This window comes from Schistocerca americana, chromosome 6 (genome assembly GCF_021461395.2).
Source record: "Schistocerca americana isolate TAMUIC-IGC-003095 chromosome 6, iqSchAmer2.1, whole genome shotgun sequence".
NCBI classification, from domain to species: Eukaryota; Metazoa; Arthropoda; class Insecta; order Orthoptera; family Acrididae; genus Schistocerca; species Schistocerca americana.
The window spans coordinates 610,906,134-610,928,461 of record NC_060124.1 but is presented as its reverse complement, the minus strand read 5'-3'; the positions used below and the strand labels follow the sequence as shown (position 1 = coordinate 610,928,461).

The following is a 22,328-nucleotide window of genomic DNA, read 5'->3' as shown; positions in this document are numbered from 1 at the left end:
AATATGGGCAAGCTAATTTACATTAGTAATACACAATTTTGATAAATCATAATGTATTTAGACCATAACAATAATTAAAATTACACACCTTTATAATTTCTCCTCTATTGGCGACTAAAGATAGATACAGACAAAAGAAGTCTACTCATTCATACAATGCTACGTCACAGGTTCCTCTCTCTCTCAGCTCTCGAGGAAGACGACAAAGAATGCACATTATGTAGTGCTATTTATACTATTGCTGATTATGAATATCTCTTTGTAATCTTACAACATTATTTTCCTCTGTGGCTATATTTTACATTTTTTCATCGCAGATGTCAACATATTTCGTAATTACATTATGAGTATAGAAATATTACAATCATAAATAAATCGAGAATATTATTACAGAAAATAGTACAATAATAACCAACGTCCTTTATACAAAATTAAATAATATTTTTTGTTAAACAATTACAGTACATACGAATTGTTTCATAGCGGCGTACATAGTACAATTAAACGTCATTTCAGTTTATTAACAGTGTGTGTGCTGCCAGGGAACGTTACATGGTGCACATATCACACTAGGTGATGGAGTGAAGTTCTGGACGAGGCACGGTGCGAGCTGGTGGTGACTCCTTCAATCCGGACGACTCGAGGGAACGATTTGGCCAACTAGATTGGCCAACACGAATCTCGTATTACATCATGGGACATATCGCGAGGTTTTGGAGTTACTGACAGTTATGGACGCAGCACGGCTCAATATTTTTGCAGGGTACTGCACTGTGGCAGGCAAAAGGTGCTCTGACACCATATTGGGAGGTATTGTGCCACTTTTGCCAGGTCACTGTATAGTACGGTGTTAAAGATAGCTTCGCCAATGGCCTCAGGTGTAATATGATATTGTATGTGTACTCGATTATTGTACTAGCGCCTTTAGCTGAGCCACTCTGGCCGTGCAGTGAGTGAGGCGGCTGCTTCCGCTGTTTGACAGGCACGCCCCCGCTGACTGGGACGGGGACGGTGCGCGTCGAGGTCCAGGACGTGAACGACCACGCGCCGGAGTTCGCGCGCCAGGCGTACGAGGCGAGCGTCGGCGAGAACCTGCCGGCGGGCACGGCCGTGCTGCGCGCCGAGGCCACGGACCGCGACCAGGGAGACAACGCGCGCCTGCGCTACTCGCTGCTCGGCGAGCGCGCGCACCGCTTCTCCGTCAACCCAGAGTACGTGGCTGGCTGGCTGCGGCGCCGCTACCCTACCCTACCCTACCCTCCGCCCTCCTCCCTCTGTCTCCACATCCAACACGACGCTCCCGTCGTTGCTGATGCTCTGCCCCGAGGCAGGTTTCCCACGTGCCGACTCTCCGTGCTCTCTCGCCTTCTACCGTCCACGTACTTTCCGCTTCCCTTTATGTTGTCCGTCATCTCGCATATCCTCCTTTCTCCTCCTTTCTCTCAGTCGACCTCCCACAAACTATACTCCGTTCATCCTAAGAATAGACCCGATGTAAACAAATACGGACGCAATGATTGGTCAGAAGCCGTAGCTCTCGTACCTGGTGTTGTTACGCTATTGGAAGTAGGTCCTACTTATGTATTAGATATATTATTACTAAGTTACGTTAAATGAAACTTTAAGATATTCAAATTTATTAACAGTCATCAACGTATATCTTAATCACGCTTTAGCTATGTAGTTTTATTTCAAAAATCGTGTACAGTTCTGCTCTGATTGTTACGCTGCTAATAAGAAGTATCAAAATGGCTGATCTGATCACTGTTCCGGAGTGAAACACGCATGCGGAACACGGTTACAAAGAGCCGAGAAATAGATTGCCCTTAACGTCTTTCATAAACTCGCAGAGATAACCGGCTTTGAAGTTTTTCGAGGCACTGTATTACACACACAGTTGTAATAGACACTCACGACGAATGTGTAGCGATAACGGTGGCGTAGTATATTACTATTATATTGCCGTTCACGGTTCAGTTGTTCAACTTTTGTCTGACTCTTTCTTTTCTCGTTCAATTCGAAATACCTACATTTCGTAATTACTAAATTCATCATCATTTTGCACGTGAAATTCCTGTTTTCATTTCAAATACAAATTATTAACTATCGATATTTTATGGAAGAGTCTTACTAAAGGTTGCTTAAATTAAGAAAACTTAACATTTAATTTTTGAAGGCAAAAATGAAGAACCAAATACTCTTTTACTTGGACTATGTCCATTGCTTCGTAGCGCAGATGTGGATAGTCTCGCAGAAACGTGGAAAACAACCATTTTCACAGCATTGTGCACACCAAAGAAATGCTGCATTTTTACATTTGCCACTGTGCCATTACAGTATGAACCCAACAGATCTGATCTCGAGGCAATTTAAGGGATACTGCAGGATAAATAACAAGGGTGTTAAGCTGCCAGACGTTACTGCATCTAACGCACGCAGCTTTTTCGCAAGTCGCTGCCGAACACTGGTGGCGTATAGAACAGAACGTCATAAGAGGAGACAAGGACATGCCGCGTCTGTGTGTCTCCGTGGATTCTGTTGTCGATCGACTCGTTTGTTATCAACGTAGCAGACGGCAGTTCCGGAAGTGAAGCGTATTTCTCAGATTCGGATAAGAAAGGAGCTAAGAGATTACCTGACGATTGACTGTAATTAATACCTCCATTGGCTTCAGTATTCAACCGTACGCTGAGATCCCTGCAGTACGCTTTTGCATCACACACAGCTCGCTCGGAAAAAAAGCCCTGTGTTTAAGATAGGAATTTTCATCACTCTTGTTTGTAATGAGAATACTATGTCAGGCGAGAACGAGGGCATTTTGTGCTTTCCGTTAGTCACCTAAGAAGCACGTGGCAATGCTGGAGTTTTGCCAAATATTATTTCATTCTTTTTAAAAATTAAATGACGTTCGGAGCTGCGTTGTTTCTCTGTTCATCGCTTTTTATGTCTGAACTGCAACTGCTCACTCCGTCGCAGGGTAGTTGGACCGTTGGCTGGCCAGTGCCGCCTAGCGTTAATTCGCCGATAAAGCTGTTGTCCCGCGTTATCGCCCAGTCCACGTGCGTGTAACACAGCGTTAGACGTACACCTACCATCGTACTCGGCTGTACTGGTCACAGCTTGGCCTCCGCCGCACGTGAAACGAAATCCAAAGAGATTCAAGCAAACGTGGAAGAGTACAAGGCGTAATGCTGACGCCAGGTTTATTCTTACGATGAACAGTCCTTCCAAAGCGTCCGTTAGCGAGCTCTCCCACCTACAGAAATGTCCCATCTTCCGTCCTCTTGTAGCCTGCACCAGCCTTCTCCTCTCACCGACCGTTTCCTTCCAACTTTATCACCTCTATTCTCCTCCATATACACAAAACAAGCGCTTTTAGTCAATTTTCATCCTCTCACCTCAGTGTCCGTGTCTCTACCCCATAGAGTGCCACAATCCAGAAAAAAAACCACTTGGCAAGCCTTTTCCTCGGACCTATATCTAGTTAACCACACAATAATCATCTGCTGTTTCTATTCAATGACTCCTTCGCTACAACAGCGCCAATTTTCATCTCCTCATGACATCTCGCGTCATCAGTGATCGTACCTGATGGGTATTAAAATGTTGTTACTTGACTGAAAATAACTTGCCCCATCTTAGTATTTCCGAGTCGCCTTGCTCTTCCGGTCACCGCGCTCTTTGGTTTCGCTGTATTCATTCTCACTCCACATCTCACACGAGCTTCATTCAGGTGTTTTAGCGTTTTATTTGCAGTTTTTCAGACACTAATAACATGTCATCAGCAAATTCTTCCCCGTACATACTCGTCTTTCTCCATGTGAGCCTCTTCCGAGCACAACTCGAAGAGCTACAGGTGAGGCAACAACCTTTTCCAAAGCCCCTTCCAATGTTGCTTTCTTCCGCTATTTCATTTCCAATTCTTATTCTTACTTTCTGTAGTAAATACAGATTCTGCACCATTCGTCTCTCCTGTCAGACCACTCCATTGCCGTTCAAATATCCATCACCTCGTTCCATCCAACTCTGTCGAAAGTTTTTTTTCTGAATAAATAAAAACGGTATACATTTCTGTCCCTCTCTTAATATATCATTCCTCTAAGATTCTTAACAAAACGATAGCATTTCGTGTTTCTTTCCCTCTTCTAAACCCGACCTTTTCTTCTGCAGTTCATCTGTCCAAATCGCCTTATAGCCTTTTATTGAGCGCCCTCAACAATACTTTAGCTACATGATGTATTACACCGATAGTCCTACCGTTACAGAGCTCAGCAGTTTTCTTCCTACTTTCTCCTGTTCCCAACACTTCTGCTGGCAAGTTATCGATTCCACTTGCCTTGCGATTCTTCATGTCCTTCAGCGCTTTTTCGCCTTCTGCTACACAATATACATGTCATTAGTTAGATTTAGCATAATTTAAAAGTTATTGTAGCGCGGAGGAAAAAAAAGACAGTTTACATTCGATGTTGAGAACTGCAACACTAAATGTAATTAATTTACAGGCTACAATACGAGAGAAGGGAAGTTGCTACTCACCGTACAGCGGAGATGCTGAGCCGCGATAGGCACAATAAAAAGATTTACACAATCATAGCTTTCGGCCATTAAGGCCTTTGTCAGCAGTAGACACACATACACACACGCACACACAGGCTAATAATTCAACTATGGGCGCTATGAGTAATAGTCATTAGAGAAGGCCTGGAAGGGGAAGAGACAGAGGAACGTTATACAACACAGTTGACAATGACGGGGTGGGGTGATGAGTGGGAGGGGGGAGGGGGGGGGGGGGCGAGGCCTACGAGGAAGAAAGGCGACGGCGCGTACGTCTCGAACGTAGGCCTGGACTCGCTCGCTCGCCCAGCTCAGCATAAAAAGTGCGTCTCTGAACCTGTTAACTCGCAGCTGGCCGTGTAAGTAGTAACGAGAATTCCTTCTTCTGCTGGAATCTGCCATTATGAAGTCTTACTGATTAACACGACTACAACAAAATTGAAGGTCAAAAAGTGGTTCAAATGGCTCTGAGCACTACGGGACTTAACAGCTGTGGTCATCAGTCCCCTAGGACTTAGAACTACTTAAACCTAACTAACCTAAGGACATCACACACATCCATGCCCGAGGCAGGACTCGAACCTGCGACCGTAGCAGCAGCGTGGTTCCGGACTGAAGCGCCTAGAACCGCTCGGTCACTTCGGCCAGATACATTTCTCGTCATTACATTACAACGAATCACAGAATTAACGGCAGTTTTCGATAGCTCCCCGGATTGCGGTGCTCAGAAACGGCGTATATACATACGAACTTCAACTGAAAGCCAATACGGCGCCTCACGGCTCTGCACCGAAGAGATATGCCGTGCATGTGACGTAGTGGCGTTCTGCCATCGCATTGGTCAAAGTTCAGAACATCTGACATGCTAGGTATTGCTCTGCACGTTCACAAAGACTCCCCGACGTGGTATTCCAGCCGAGCGGTTCTAGACGCTTCAGTCCGGAACCGCGCTGCTGCTACGGTCGCAGATTCGAATCCTGCTTCGGGAACGGATGTGTGTGTGTGATGTCATTAGGTTAGTTAGGTTTAAGTAGTTCTAAGTTCTAGGGGACTGATGACCGCAGATGTTAAGTGCTATAGTGCTCAGAGCCATTTGAACCACTTTTGCTATTCCACGCTCTGACGTCAGAAACTCGGCGCGCTCAACGTTGGACGTTCGCATGCACGGTCTGTGTGCCAACGGCTTAAGCGGGCCGAAAGCTTTATTTGGAATAGTCTTTTTGTTGTGCCTATCTCCGACTCGTCATCTCTCACGGATATTTTCGCACGTCCTGTTTGCAATAGTAAATGTACCGAGGTGCGACTGGTGGTGCAGTGTTTTGGTGACGCTGTTTGCCGCAGCACGGGCGAGCTGACGACGGCGGAGCCGCTGGACCGCGAGGAGGCGGCGTCGTACCAGCTGACGCTGGTGGCGCAGGACGGCAGCGCCACCGAGCCGCGCGCCGCCGCAGTCAACGTCAGCGTCGTCGTCGCCGACGCCAACGACAACGCGCCGCGCTTCTCGGCGCCGCGCTACACCGTCTACGTGCCCGACTCCACAGGGGCAGGTGCGCGGGCTGGCGCCAGCTGCTGCTGCTTCTGTCCGACTCCCGACAAACTGGCGTCTGCGTCCGCGTCGACTTGAAAACGCTATGGAAACCTGTGCGACGTGTGTGGCAGGGAGTACGCCCCCCTGTACCAGTCAATTACGGTTTCTTGCCGGCACTTTCACGTGTGGAGGGCGGCGTTTGAGTGTCTCTGCGTCTGCTGTAACCGATCTGACCTCGTCCCCGCGATCCCTACGGGAGCGAGCGATACCCTAGGGGCCGGTCGTGTATTCCTAGAACCGTCGGCCTTTCTCGGGATACTTTACCAGCCGTACAAGTATGAAACCGGAATTCGGTTGCAATAACTACACGTCTGTTGAAACTGATAAATAATATTTTATTCAAAATAACCTCCATTGCTACTTATACATTTCAGGCCATCAATGCCACGCCAAATAAAAATTGTTCTTCTTCTGAATCGAAGCAGTCAGCGACCGATTTTCGTACATTTTCCTACGAATTGAAGCGTTGATCAGCGAGAGCGTGTCCCAGTTACGCAAATAGATGATAATCGGATTCAACCGAGTCTGGAGAATAAACAGCATGCCCTGCTATTTCCCAACTGAACGCTTCGATCGTTTCCCTGACCCATTTTTCTGTGTGTGATGTGGCGTCATCGTGGAGCAATACGACTTTGTGTTGCCTTTTTCCATATTCCGGTCGTTTTTCACATAATGCTCGATTTAAAATGATCATTTGCTGTTGGCAGCGACCAGTGTTAACGGTTTCATCAGATTTTAGCTGCTCATAATGCATGACACCCTTCTGATCACATTAAACACGGAGCACGTCTTCTTTCCAAAGCGATTCGGTCTTGCAGTGCATATCGATGGTTTGCTTGGATCCACCCACGATTTACAACGCTTAGGATTCGTAAAATACATCCATTTCTCATCAACTGTCACTATTCGATGGAGAAACGACTTTCTTTCATTCATTTCGTGCAGAATCCATTTTTCTACTTTCTGCGCCTTTCCCGTAGCTTTCAACCGAAGAGAAACGGCTTTCTGCGTCACATTCAGTTGCACCACGAGCTCCTGTTGAGTTTCAATATCAGCTTCATCCACTAAGATCTGAAAAATCGATATCTTCGAATTTTATCGATGGTTTCCGGTGCTCGTCGTTTCTCACGTCAAAATCACCAGTTTTGAATTTTTTGAACCACTCGGAACGCTGTGTTTTCCCGAGAGCACGTTCATCAAAAGCTTCGCAAAGCATTCGATGTGAGTCTGCGCCACTTTTCTTCAAATGATAACAGAAAACTAGTGCTGTCTGCAAATCGTAGTTGGTAGGCACCAACATCGACACGTTTACGGTTCCACCGATGTGCGGAACTTGGGTTACTGCGTGTTGACATTCGTCGTCAGCCGTTACAGGAGACAGATGGCGCTGCAGTTGCGGTCTCACGGGCTCTACACTGACGGCTATCACCATCTATAGGGAAATTCCGGTTTCGTACTTGTACACCTGGTACGCCTGTCTCCGAGAGTCTGTCAGCCCTGTCAGGCAACCCTGTGAGCGTTCTCGCTTCCCTCCTCTCTACACGTTCAGCGTACCGCGTCACTCCTGTGTGGTATGCGCCTCCCACAACTGAGCAGTATTCGAGAACGGGTCACACAAGTACTCTGTAAGCAGGCTCCTGTGTACACTGCTGTGTTTCTCCAGTATCCTGCGAGTGAGTCCAGCTCTGCCACCTGCTTCACCTGCCAATGAGCCCTTACCATCTGCCACTTCACGTCCCTACAAATTGCTAATGTCAACTATTTGTACGAGTCGACTGGTTTCAGTTGTCACGTTCATTTTGTAGTCATAACGTACTACGCGTTCTGTGCAACGCTTAATCTTACATATCTGAACGTTTAAAACAATTTGCCACTCTTTGTGTTGAATCCTGCCTTGACGTCAAATATGTGGGATCTAGGAAGCCTGCCTTCTCGGATCGCTAGACAAATTTCAAGCAAATCGTTTTAATGAGTTTCATTACGAAATTAACAATTACAATATTTAACTTTGACAATAACACAGAAGTGTCGCGAGCAAAGGGCGACAGGGAAATAAGAAATCTCTTCAGTATATGCAGTCCCTAATACAAGTAAAGTAATATAGTTGACTCTTCTATTCAGCTCGCTAGTCGTGACGCTTCTGCAGAACTGGACCGGGAGTAGCCGGGCGCGGCGCTTATGTCCTATTCGCACAGACGTCGCTGCTGTCGCGTTGTCGTCCTGGAGAGGGGCCGGTCAGCGTGCAACTGGCTGACGCCATGTTCACAGCCGTCTCTGTTCTATCGTTCCCGACTGGCGCGCCGGCGCTGGACTTGACGCCGTAGCACTTTGCACCTCCTTGAAATCCTTTCAAGGTCTGACTGATGTTTGTTCAGCTTTTTCGTCAAATAGTATTTCTACAGAAATCTTCTGAGCTTAAACACTTCCGCTGGCCTCCAAACTCCCCAGACATGAACATTTTGAACATATATGGGATGCCTTGCAACGTGCTGTTCAGAAGAGATTTCCACTCCCTCGTACTCTTACGCTATTATGCACAGCCCTGCAGGATTCATGGTGTCAATTCCCTCCGGCGCTACTTCAGACAACAGTCGAGACCATGCCACGTCGTGTTGCGGCACTTGTGTCTGCTCGTGGGGGCCCCACACGATATTGGGCAGGTGTACCACTTTCTTTAGCTCTTCAGTGTATTTTATATCCTGATCATCCGCAGTTGCTGAGGGGTACGGTGTTGAGGGATCTGGCCGTGATGAGGGCAATTCTGTGATTCTTCGTGACTCTAAACATATGAACTTAATATATAGTACATCATCATTTTCGCGTTTAAATGCCTTTGTAAGGCAGATGCGGCGCTCGAATGCCTAGCTGTCACAGTGCTGTCAGACAAAAAAAACCTTGCCTACAATTTCTCGTTACTTAATTTTGGTGCTACAATTTCTCGTTACTTAATTTTGGCGCCGCTATTTCCATAGCAGCTCGTCTGTGTGATAACCTTGACGAACATGTCGACTGTAATAAGAGCAGGGATTTATTGCAATCGATATTTCTGTCGATACACTAGATTACTTGCGTTTAATTATGTTTTGCGCGGCATGTTTTTGTTGCCATGTCATCTTTTGAGATTGGTACGATACTGCAGTCAGCGTCTGTGTTATTCTGATACTGTGCAAGGCACTGCGGCGACCACATCCGTTACGAAACGCACCAAATGAATTCGCAACTGCGAATAAGGACTGCCATCAGCCGTAGAATGGAATGACGACAGTGAAAACCTGCGCCGGGCCGGGACTCGATCTCGATTTGCCGCTTGTCGCGAGTGGTCGTATTAGCATACGGTTGTCCGTGCACGGCTCACTGCCCCACCCACACTTCCGTACGTCGCCAACCATGCATCTACGACCCGAACTCGTACATCCATCATGTATATTCCCGTACAACATGCGACTTTCAAGTACGTCTGGCCTGTATCAGCAGATAAATACGATATTGCAGTGCCCATGTTACCGGGAAAGCGACTTTCAAGTACGTCCGACCTGTACGGGAATACACATAACGGATGTACGAGTACAGGTCGTAGACGCATTGTTGACGACGTGTGGAAGTTTGGGTTGGGCAGTGAGTCGTGCGCGGATAGCCAAATGGTGAGGCGACTGCTGGCGATAAGTAGTAAATCCGGATTCGAGTACGGTCCGGCACAAACTTTCACTGTCGTCATTCCATTCTACAGCTGATGGCAGTCCTTATTCGCAGTTGCGAATTCATTTGACGTGTTTTCAGACTGGTGTGATGGACGCGATAACATGTTTTAGTGATGGAGTAACAAGTAGATTAAGAACTGTGAGCAGACTAGGCACGAGCGTGCCGAGCATGCCAAACTCGAGGTATTAATCACCTTTCACCGTGGTCAACGCAGTTGCCGGCGACCGGCAGCAGCGCCGCTTGCCTAGAGTTTGTCAGCGCTAACATACAGGCAACACTGGCTGAAGTAACCGCAGAAATCAACGTGGGACGCACGACGAACGTATCCGTTGCGACAATGCGGCGAAATTTGGCGGCAGCAGGCGACTGCCACTCGTGCCTCTGCTAAAAGCAAGACATCGCCTGCGGCGTCCAGGGCCCGTGGCCTTGTCTGTTGGACCCTAGACGACTGGAAACCCGTGGCCTGGGCACATGAAGTTCAGATGGCTCTGAGCACTATGGGACTTAACATCTGTGGTCATCAGTCCCCTAGAACTTAGAACTACTTAAACCTAACTAACCTAAGGACATCAGACACATCCGTGCCCGAGGTTCGAATCCTTTCGAACCTGCGACCGGAGCAGTCACGCGGTTCCGGACTGAGCGCCTAGAACCGCACGGCCACCGCGGCCGGCTGGGCAGATGAGTCCCGATTTCAGCTCGTGAGAGCTGGCGGTAGGGTTTGAGTGTGGCGCACACCCTACGAAGCCAAGTAGTCAACAAGTCATTGTGGAAGCTGATGGTGGCTCCATAACGGTGCGGGCTGTGTTTACATGGAATGGACTGGTCCTCTGCTCCAAATGAAACGATCATTGACTGGAAATGATTATGTTCGGCCACTGGGAGGGGATTTGCAGCCAAACAACTATGGTATATCTGTGGATGACTAAACGCCATGTCTCCGAGGCGCAATTGTTCGTAATTGATTTGAAGAATATTGTGGATTATTCGAGCGAATGATTTGGCCATACAGATCGCCCGACATGAATCCCATCGAACATTTATGGGTCATAATCGGAAGTCAGTTCGTGCACAGAATCCTGCATCAGCAATACTTTCGCAGTTCTGGACGGCTGTACGGACAGCACGGCTCAACATTTCTGCAGGGGACTTACAACGAGTTGCTGAGGCCGTGCCCCTCCGCGGATCTGCACTACGCCGGGCAAAATGAGTTCCGACACGATATTTGGACGTATTACACGACTTTTGTCGCTTCACTGTAAATTTACATGATAGACAATCGTTTCTGAAAACATCTGTCTGGAGTGTGGCCTTGTAAGGAAGTGGAATGTGGACGGTAAATATTCATAGGGAGATTGAAAAAGTAATGAGAAAGTACTCAATCGATCTGGCGAAAAAAGATATTTGTGGTACAGCCTGAGTAAAACAAGGAATCAAAAATGGGTGGTTCAAATGGCTCTGAGCACTATGGGACTCAACTGCTGAGGTCATTAGTCCCCTAGAACTTAGAACTAGTTAAACCTAACTAACCTAAGGACATCACAAACATCCATGCCCGAGGCAGGATTCGAACCTGCGACCGTAGCGGTCTTGCGGTTCCAGACTGCAGCGCCTTTAACCGCACGGCCACTTCGGCCGGCAAAACAAGGAATCGACTCACAGAACAGATCCTGAGTTGCCGAGGATTGTCAATTTGGTAAGTGAGGGAAGCGAGAGGGAGCAAAACTATAGAGCGACATCGAGCCTCGAATACAGTGAGCAGCTTCAAATGGAAGTACGTTGAGTTGTCCAGAGATGAAGACGTTTGCTTGGGATTGAGTAGCGTCGAGAGTTGTGTCGGATCCACTGCGTGAGTCGCTGTACTGCCTTCGCAGCTACGGCGATCCGTTCTGCAGCGGCAAAGCAGTGTAGCGTTTTCGTGTTGTTGTGATAGTCTGCAGCTCCCCGAGTGAGGTTGACCCGACACGAGTGCTTGAGGCGACTTATACCTTGTCCAGTGAGGCGACGAACTCTTCCGCGCTCGCGCCGACGCGTCGTCTGTAAACTCACGAGCGAGCTGGGGTCTACTGTTTTACAACGTTGCACCGGCCCTGCAGCGGCGTGCTTTTAATCTGCGACTTTTCGATTAATGAGTTAACACTGTACGGAATACAGAAAACGATTAAATTCTTCAGAAACACAACATTATAGAGTAAACTGCGTTAACGCGGAAATGGAAGCTATGCTGCAATGGTATTGACAGAAGAGGGAGGATTAGGTTGCCTCTCCCTGCTGAACCTCTCTCTCCATTTACGTACCTCTCTGCAAGCAGCGCACTGGCCACAATACGTCACAAGGGTTTTTGCTTGCTGTTACAGTATATCTGGTTATCTTTGTGCTGTGGAAGTGTGTTTACAGAGATAGCATGTGTTTCACCTTGGACAATGAGACAGGCAGCAACTGTGAAACTGTTGGTGGAGTACTTTGGTATTGCACAAGATGTATCTACATGAGAAGAGTGTGTTATTTACGAACAAAAAACGCAACAGTTGACAGAAGAGGGTGTTTAATAGCAGTTCTTACTGCACTTGTAACGGATGAACAGGCATCAGAGGAAGAGGCATCAGATGAAGAAAATGATAGTGCCATGGCAGTGAAGGATGAAGCAAAGTCACAAGTGGCGGATTTCCACGGAAGCAGCGGTTCATCTTATCAGCCATCGTCTCCAAGAAAACCAAGTTTTCACAAGGCTATCAGGCTGATGCATACAAGATATGGAAAAACTGCTAAATCAAGGAGATGGAAATGTTGATCCTCACCGCCTGTGTCGTCCTGGATTAGCAACTGACCTGACACCGTGCCTGAAAATTACAACAGTGTTGTCACAGAAAAGGAAAATAAAATGCAAAACTGTGTTGCAGTATCTGAAAACAGGCTAAAACACTGCAATTCATCAAACCAAAAGAAAAATCTGAATTACGTGATCATACTGTAGAAAAGAGACAGGAAAATGCATTAATACATGATCCACAAAATTTAAATGTAAGAGGAAGATTGTCTGCTGCAAAATAACCCATAAAGTAGCAAGCGCGGTTGCTAGAATGGGATGTCGATATTCGACAAAAAGCTTATCAGTTCGTGAGAGAAAGAAGATCTCTCATCGAGAAAAAACTTCTGTAACCAGATCAAGTAATTCATACTGACCAGTCAAGATTTGATAAAGAGTTACGATCTGGACGTAATCTCGCAGTGAAAGGAAGCAAACATGTCTTTTGTGGGGCTGGATCCATAGCGGTAACTACTCTTATATGGTAATGTCTTGCATTGAGCTGCTACCCCATACGTATCGGAGCCCACTGGCCATTTTCCTGCAAATATGAATATAAATTTACCGAATATCAAGGCATTTGATAGCAAATCTGCTAATATAAAGAAGAGGGATTTAAAAGTCTTCCTCGAATGAGTGATGTGGCCAGATATACATGAAAAAACTGAAACCCTTCCCTTCTTTCCTTTGACTCCTGGAAGGCCACAAGAGATGACAAACTATAGAACTCTGCAGTTCCTGAATGCGTTTAATTCATCAAGAAGCTGATTCCAGCGAAAGTGCACAGGCATCGTGCAACCTACCGATGTTTACTTCTTCCGTCCACACAAAAATTTTATAAAATTTATCTCGGATGCAATTATGGTATCTTCTGACAATTACATTAACATATGCCATAGAGACCACTTCTTACGCCTTCAGTCGTTTGTGTATTTCCAGTCTTCGGCCGCACGATCCTCCAACTTAATCAAATTTGCATTTTCTCAATGCGGCTGCACCGCAGACTTTCCTGGAGTATTTCAAACGCCCTTGGAGTGCTGCTTCGAAGAACGGTTAACGGAAGAGTGTTTCCACGAGAACTGTGGCCAAGCTGCTTTCATCAAACGTGCACACTGCGAAAGCTGTGCACGCATTGCCCATGCAGTTATTGCTCACTTGCACATTTTTTGCCTCCGATAGTGTAGTCAAGAAGGTAAACTCTGTTATAGAGTGCTTCCTGCCACATTCTTGAGTATTTGTCTCAAAAAATCCTTTTGTGTAATATGGTTCAAATGGCTCTGAGCACTATGGGACTCAACATCTTAGGTCATAAGTCCCCTAGAACTTAGAACTACTTAAACCTAACTAACCTAAGGACATCACACACACCCATGCCCGAGGCAGGATTCGAACCTGCGACCGTAGCAGTCCCGCGGTTCCGGACTGCAGCGCCAGAACCGCTAGACCACCGCGGCCGGCTTTTTGTGTAATAAATCATTCATAGTTACAGTATTCTCATCGTAGCTTTGACGAATCATATTTCCTGTTCTAATAGTCCATAGCAGCTACAATTTTTTTTTTAGTGTTCATATATTCTATTGCTCTATTAAGACCGCTATCTATCGATGTAATTTGCGCGACAACATATCGTGACCTTCCCTTGTGAGTGGCGTGTCAGTATATTAGGGTTGCATGCCTTAACTGGCAGATACCTGTCGATGTTAGTTTTAGCATCACTTGTGTTGTTTTATTCTCTGCAGCTGATAGTCGAACCAGACTGAAAAACATACGCCTCTTTCGTTTCCGACGGCAGGGGATTTCGTGTTCGGCGCCGAGGCGGAAGACGCGGACGCGGGCGCCAACGGACAGGTGCGCTTCTCGTTGTCGGTGTCTGCGGCGGGGGCGGGGGCGGGGGCGGGAGCTGGGGCAGGTGCGGAGGCGGCGCTGCTGGCGGTGGAGGCGGCGACGGGCGTGGTGCGCGCGGCGGGCGCCCTGCCCGCCTCCGGCGAGGTGCGCGCCACGATCACGGCGACGGACGGCGGCCGCGAGCCGCGCAGCGCCACGGCCGAGCTGCTGGTGCGCACGCGCCCCAGCGCCCTCTTCCCGGCGCTGTCGCTGGCGCCAGCGCAGGCGCGCGTCGCGCTGGCCGAGGACGCGCCCGTCGGCCAGCCCGTGGCGCGCCTCGCCGCCTCCTCCCCCAAGGCGGGGCCCGCCGCCGCCATCTCCTACGCCGTCGCCGGCGGCAACTTCGGTGGCGCGCTGCGCGTCGACGCCTCCTCCGGGGAGGTGAGTGGAGCCCGATTCGATTTCGAGCCAATTTTATACAGCAAACGGGACCAAAATGACGCATATTTCGCCTTTGGGTTTTTTTTACTAATCTCCAACTTCGAGAAGAAACTCGGCGCAACGGTTGAGGGAAATACCGTAGCTGAATCGACAAGCCACAACACGGTGTAATACTTCAGACTCCATTCATTTGTTTCAGCCCGCTAGTGACTGTAGACTAGCGTATTATGTATTGTACGCTGGTATTGTTGTCTTGTGTTTCGCGTGTACAAAAACGGGCCTATAAGCTAAACTAGCGATGTCTGCTCACGAAATCAGGCTAGTTTGGCAGCGAGAAAAACCTGTCAGAGCTCATTGAGTTAGCTTTGACGAACGTCGTTTCAGCTGGTTCCCATCGGCCAACACGCCGAGTGTCTTCCAGGAGTCCGCTGATACTATAAAAATAGCTCTGACTTTCCTTTTTAAACTGACTTATGTATTTTGTATTTAGCTTGATTCTAATTATTTTTAATTTATGTTTTAAAGAGGTGCTGACATACATTTACTCACGCTTTCATCTGTAGCACTCGCAATATTCTGTGTTCTGTAATTTCACAGTTGGCTAACATGCAACGTATGGCTATTGATCACAGTGCCATTCGCGATAGTACGTAATTCCATTGTTGATTTGTGAACTGAAATTTTCGTGTAGCATGAGCAAGATTTGAATAAGTAATCGAGTTTGCAAAAAGAAGAACCTCCGAGCAGGTACACAAGTAACAGAATAATGGCAGTTCCTTGAGATTATGCTGGCAGTACTACTAGCAATAATGATGTTTTGTGTTAAGAGAGATTATTTCCGATACACAGTTTTGCACTTAATCTTCGTGGATCCGAGGACCAGAATTATGATCCAACTCACATTGTTCAGACACTAATGAAGCTTTTTTTAATAGTTGAGTTCCAGATAGATCTCTGGAAACTGCGTTTATAACGTCCATGAAAAATTTTGGTAGAATAGTTGTGTGTATAAACATGGTCTGATCCGTGTATATGCACGAAGTATATAGACACAATCCCTGTAATGGTTCGACATCTGTGAGCAGAATATATTAATCCCTGTGCTTTGAAGTATATCATGCTATTGCCACATACCGGTACTTCAAAGAAAATATTATCGTCACGATTGTACTGATGAATGAGCAATGCTGTGTCACTCAAATGAGAGGAAAACTAATGCTGGAGTAATTCCGTGTCAATTGAACACGGCACTTAATCCGACCCACCCACATTTCTTTCAAACTTGATGCATTCAATGAACGAGTTAAGAAATGGAAAACCACCAACTTCCAGTGGTATGTGGCAATTTCAAAGAAATTTACAGGCCTGCAAAGTTTGGATATTGTGACAAATTTACATGTGTCCGCCTCAACATAAATGACTACAGTTCTGGTTGTAATTCTGATACAGTGATGACATTTATACCATTGAAAAACTAATACATAGAGCTTTACATTGATATGCAACATGGCGGGTTTCTGAGAACTTTCTCTTTGAAGTTAATTGACCTTGATTGTCTCAAAACACTCCACCTTCAATTTTTATGAAATATTTTATTGCCCAGTCTACTACCATAATTATGGGAGAGATCCAGATGGCACATCAAAGGCGCCATCAACAAAATAAAAAAAGAAAGTATTGTGTCTGTGGCATTACACTAACAAAATGCTGGTAGCAGCTGCGAATGCATATTTTTTGGAGAACAGCAGACAATAACAGTCACTATTATTCAGACAAATTGGTGAAAATTTCTTGACTTGAACAACCAACCAGATGCTTTTATTTCAGCCAGTCATAATTAGGTTGTTCCATTGGTGTGGCTTGTTTACTTAAACTGCAGGGTGCAAGTGCTGTGAAGTAGTACATAGAAGTAGGCTAGTTTGTAAATGTATAGAAGTAGTTTGTAAAAAATGTATTTCAAGCAAAAATTGTTCTATTGAAATCCACTTAAAGAAGAGTCATGTGAGAGTACAGAAGAATTTGAGAAATGGTTGTTGTGGATGGTAAATAAGTGTCCTAACATATTGCAAAATGGAAAAATTGGCTGCAAATGTATAAAGCAAGTACCACAAAAAGCCATCAACTCCTGCAAGTGTTGTCTCAGCTGCACTAGGTACTTCCTGAGAATATGTTAAGTGAAGATGAAATAGCATCGTATCCGTCACTGACGTCTTTATATGGTAGCCCTCAGTTTTTACGTGAATCTCCTGTAAGGAAAAAGAGACTTCAGTGTGAGAAAAAGTACCCAAAGCAAAAATTGAAAGAGGTTGCCTCAGTATTTGAGTGTATTTATATGACACAACTCGTAAAAGAAGAGTGTGAAAAAAATGGAGAAACAGAAATAACAGCCCAACTGAAAGATAAGTTTCACAATACAGAATGTATGTGTTACTAAATGCAAAATGAATTTTCCTCTTCAGATATCAGGAAGAGCAAAAATTTGGTAGTAGAACATGGTATATTAGTGACACCAAATTCAAGGCCAGATGAGACATGTTGTGGAAAAACTGTTCAGTGTGCACATGATTTTTACTGTGATCATAATGTGAGCTGTTCGATGCTGGAAAGGAAAGACTATCTGTGAAACAAAATGGAATTCAAGTTCATAGGTAGTTAGTTAGTTGGTAACGTGGTCAGTGGATCATTTTGTCCGATGGATCATAATGATGTGAAATAAGTCATTATACATTCACATCACTAATTAATTTGCACATATGGTTACATTCTGAACATTTCTTTATATAAAATACACAAATGTGAGGTACTAATTACTCCCCACCACCTTTTACACTTTACAGTAACAGAAATTCTTCTACGGAATAGAAAGAGTTATCAAGAAGGCACTTTCTCAGTTTGTTATTGAATTTTGCTTTGCCATTTGTCAGACATTTTATATCACTGGGTAAAGGATCAAAAACTTTTGTTACAGCATTGTGCACCACATTTTGTGCTAAGGACAGTCTTATATAGAGTAATGAATGTCATTTTTCCTTCCGATATTGTGATTATGCACATCATTTTTCCTCTTGACCTGTAGTGAATTATTTACAACAAACTTCATGAGGTTATAAATATGCTGTGAAGCTGTAGTCAGACTGCCCAACTCCTTAAACAGATGTCTACAAGATGATTGTGGGTGAGCACCGCATGTTATTCTCACAACAGATTTTTGCGCAATGTAGACTTACTTAGTTAAAAATGAGTTACCCCAGAACATTATCCCATATGACATTGAATGAAAATATGTGAAGTATGTCAACTTTGATTTTTCTCTCCCCAAGATTTGCAGTGTTTCTAAGTGAAAATGTTCCTGAACTAAGTTGTTTTAGAAGTTCTAAAATGTGTTTTTTCCAATTTAGATTCTCATCGATATGAACCCCTAAGAATTTTGAAGGTTCCAACTTATCTGTTATTTCCTCACCATGTGTTACACTTATCATTAGTGTAGTACCTCTAGATGTACAGAACTGAAAATGTTGGCTCTCTTTAAAATTGAGGGTGATACCACTCGCAGAAAACCACTCAATGATACTTTTAAGAACTTTGTTTACCATTTCTTCTGTTTCTGTATGTATGCTTGGATTGATTACAATACAAGTGTCATCTGCAAAAAGAACTAAGTCTGCTTGTTGTACTGGAAAATATTGAGGAACATAGTGGACCTAAGATTGAACATTGAGGAATCCCATATGTGATTTATCCCCAGACAGAATTATGTCCCTGGACTATATTGCCTGAATTACTAAGTAAAACTTTCTGCATTATTTTGGTTAGGTGTGACATTATCCATTGTTAGCTATACTATCAATCCCGAAAATGTTAATTTATCTAGGAGATTACTGTGATGCACACCATCAGATGCCTTAGAGAGATCGCAGAAAATACCAGTCAGTGCTATTTTATTGTTTAATGCTTGTAAAATCTGGCGAGTGAAGATGTAAATGGCATTCTCAGTAGAGCAACCCTTCTGTAACACAAACTGTGATTTGCTAAAGATAGTATTGTGGAATACATTACCATCTCAAAAATTTTGGAGAATGAAGTCAGCAGTGAAACAGGCATCTCTCTTATCAACTTTCTTAAAGAGAGGTTTAACAACAGCATATTTCAGTCACTCTGGAAAAATGCCTTGAGTTAATGATGCATTACATACAAGGGTTGACTGAAAAGTAATGCCTCCACCATTGGAACTCTTCAACAGGTGAAATTTGTGTTACATTCATATGACTGAATTGTATGAAAGTTACATCCTCAACATACTGCTGTGATTTTGCTGTGGAACTGTTTGTCCGTACGTTTTATACTATATTTATTATTAAATGCACTTGTTAACTGTGAATCTCTCTCTTCAATTTATTCCAAATTGCCTTAAGTCTGTTGTCGGAAGTACTGATTCCTGAGATTATCTGCTCGTTCTCTAATTTTTTAATGGCCTTTCTTAGTACTTTTTAGTAGGAACACTTTATTTATTTTTCAGGCAATTTTTAAAAATAAGAAAATCTAAGTAGGTCAACCCATAACATCTTTGGTAATATTCATGTCTCTGCATATTATTGTGTTAGTTTGGGGGCTGAGACTCTTTCTTGGGCTTAAGTTAATTTGTTGAAGAAAATGTCCACATTATCATTAGGGGACCAGTATGCACATGGAATGATTACCTTATGGATGTCTAGCTTTGCTAGTTCAGTGGTTGCCAATTCAAAGTATCTTTCTACATTAAATGTGATTCACATCTCCTTTAGGTTTAAAAATGGGTTCCTCATCTTGATGTAAATACCTTTTCTCCCACCCTTTGTGATAATTCTGTGGTAACAACTTGTGCATTCATGTGACGCTAGTACTACATGCATCATCTCATTGTCTAACAATGGATAATCCAGGATGGAATAATGACAATATTATGAAAAAGATAGATTGCTACTCACTGTATAGTGGAGATGTTGAGTCACAGACAGGCACACACCAGTGTCCTATGCTGCTCAAGGAGTGTAATTCAGTTTCAAGCTGGTGTACTTTATTTTTGATAGAATGCTTATCTAGATAAAGAATAGCTAATTCTGAGAAAATGTTCATGGTGTGTGTCATGATTTCTTTTTCTCTATGTGAACATGTTGTTTATGGTATGAAGATTAACATCTCCAAAACGAAAGTAATGGCAGTGGGAAAGAGATATTAATGGATTGAGTGCCAAATAGGAGGAACAAAGTTAGAACAGGTGGACGGTTTCTAGTACTTAGGATGCATATTCTCACAGGATGGCAACATAGTGAAAGAACTGGAAGCGAGGTGTAGCAAAGCTAATGCAGTGAGTGCTCAGCTACGATCTACTCTCTTCTGCAAGAAGGAAGTCAGTACCAAGACTAAGTTATCTGTGCACTGTTCAATCTTTCGACCAACTTAGTTGTATGGGAGCGAAAGCTGGGTGGATTCAGGTTACCTTATCAATAAGGTTGAGGTTACGGATATGAAAGTAGCTAGGATGATTGCAGGTACTAGTAGATGGGAACAATGGCAGGAGGGTGTCCACAATGAGGAAATCAAAGAAAAACTGGGAATGAACTCTATAGATGTAGCAGTCAGGGTGAACAGGCTTTGATGGTGGGGTCATGTTACACGCATGGGAGAAGCAATGTTACCCAAGAGACTCATTGGTTCAGCAGTAGAGGGTAGGAGGAGTCGGGGTAGACCAAGGAGAAGATACCTGGATTCGGTTAAGAATGATTTTGAAGTGATAGGCTTAACATCAGAAGAGGCATCAATGTTAGCACTGAATAGGGGATCATGGAGGAATTTTATAAGGGGGACTATGCTCCAGACTGAACGCTGAAAGGCATAATCAGTCTTAAATGATGATGATGATGATGATGATGTTGTACATTTTCTCTTTTGTATACATGTTGATGAAATCTCTAAGTAGGTCAACTCACTTGCAAGGGAAGCCTGTTATAATTTTTCTTAAAAAATGTTGTGATGGCTGTTCCTTCCTTTGGCATTTATAACTCGTGTATAAAATTGAATAACGACATGTGATATGTGACACATGTCTCAGAGAAATAGAATCTGTTTGTATTTATCTCTGCAAAGCTTTAAGTAAAGTTCATTACGTTATCCAGCACAAAACATTAAGATGTCTGTTACATACTTATAAAAATGCACTGTGTTTTTGAGGGGGAGCTGTCTGTACTAGTGATGTAGTGTAAATCTTCTGCACATTTACAGGAAAATCTTATGTCGTACGAGAGTTGCATGACTTAGAAGACAATGTCTGCTGTTAATATAAAAATACTACTGTACTCATCTGAATACTCACTTTTCTGCTCTGTGCGTGAGCCCTCTCACGTGTCAGTGACCGGTTGTAAGTTTGGTCTGTGGGTAGGTGGTGGTGGCGGGTGGTGGACTGGACTACGAGACGGCAGCCAGCTTTTCGGTGTGGCTGGAGGCACGTGATAACGACTCTCCGCCGCTGCGGTCGGTGGTGCGGCTGGATGTGACGGTGCGGGATGCCAACGACAATGCACCCGTGCTGGAGCGTGCCGTCTACAACGCCGAAGTGCCTGAGGAGCGGCCGCCACCTGTGCTGGTTTGTCGTGTGCACGCCGACGATGCTGACACCGGTGTCAATGGAGAGGTGAGCTGGAAAGCACTCAGTGAAGAGGAAACTGGTCAGTGGTGAAATATGCACAGGAGTGGGGGTGCCAAATTCTCACTTTGTCTGACAGTGATAGAGTTGGTGCCTGGACAAGCCCTCAGAGGCTTAAAAAGTTGTGTGTCACGGATAGAAATAATCAGTGGGGACAGAGGAGTGCACTTTTTCCTGGCAGAATTTGATGTAAATATATTGGGACGGGCCAGCAAGAGCCGTTCGAAAATGGGAAGCTCTGTTGAAGAGTCCGTTGTAGAGTCCAGAATGCCAAGTTGCAGTGGGTTGTGACTTCCTGGTATAGTCTTCACCTCCACTTGGAATTGCTTGAGACAGGTGAATGAAGTGTCATTTCACCCTCGTCACTGCTGCTGTTCCTTTTGTAAGTGGCCCAGGGTTGACTGTTGTCTGTAGTGTCTGTGTACCTGATCCACTGCAACACGCTCAATCCGTTTGATTGGTTATAATGACAACTTGCAATTTATGTTTACAGGGCTGGGGAGAAGTCATATGTTGAAGTCATGCAGTGTGTGAAGCTCTAGTAAAAATTGCTCGTTTGTTGGGGGGGGGGGGGGGGGGATAATTGTTGCACTGTCCATTCAGTAGTCATTCACAGTGAGAATGCAGTATGTTGTTAGCAGGCATTCAGAGGTGGATCACATTCAGTGTTGGGAACCATTGGTCTCATCCCTGGGTAACTTACTATGCTGGAGGCTTCCATCGCCTGGTCTGAAAAC

The 22,328-nt window shown here is 44.9% G+C and overlaps 1 protein-coding gene across 1 annotated transcript in view; it reads left to right on the top strand.

The window, feature by feature from the left end:
* LOC124619827 (cadherin-related tumor suppressor) overlaps positions 1-22,328 on the top strand; it is a 300,923-nt gene that overhangs the window by 107,940 nt on the left and 170,655 nt on the right. Inside the window, exons 3-6 of the mRNA XM_047146436.1 lie at positions 983-1,211; positions 5,896-6,101; positions 14,440-14,912; positions 21,328-21,579. Of these exons, the coding sequence (XP_047002392.1) occupies positions 983-1,211; positions 5,896-6,101; positions 14,440-14,912; positions 21,328-21,579 (1,160 nt within the window). The remainder of the gene's footprint in view (positions 1-982; positions 1,212-5,895; positions 6,102-14,439; positions 14,913-21,327; positions 21,580-22,328) is intronic.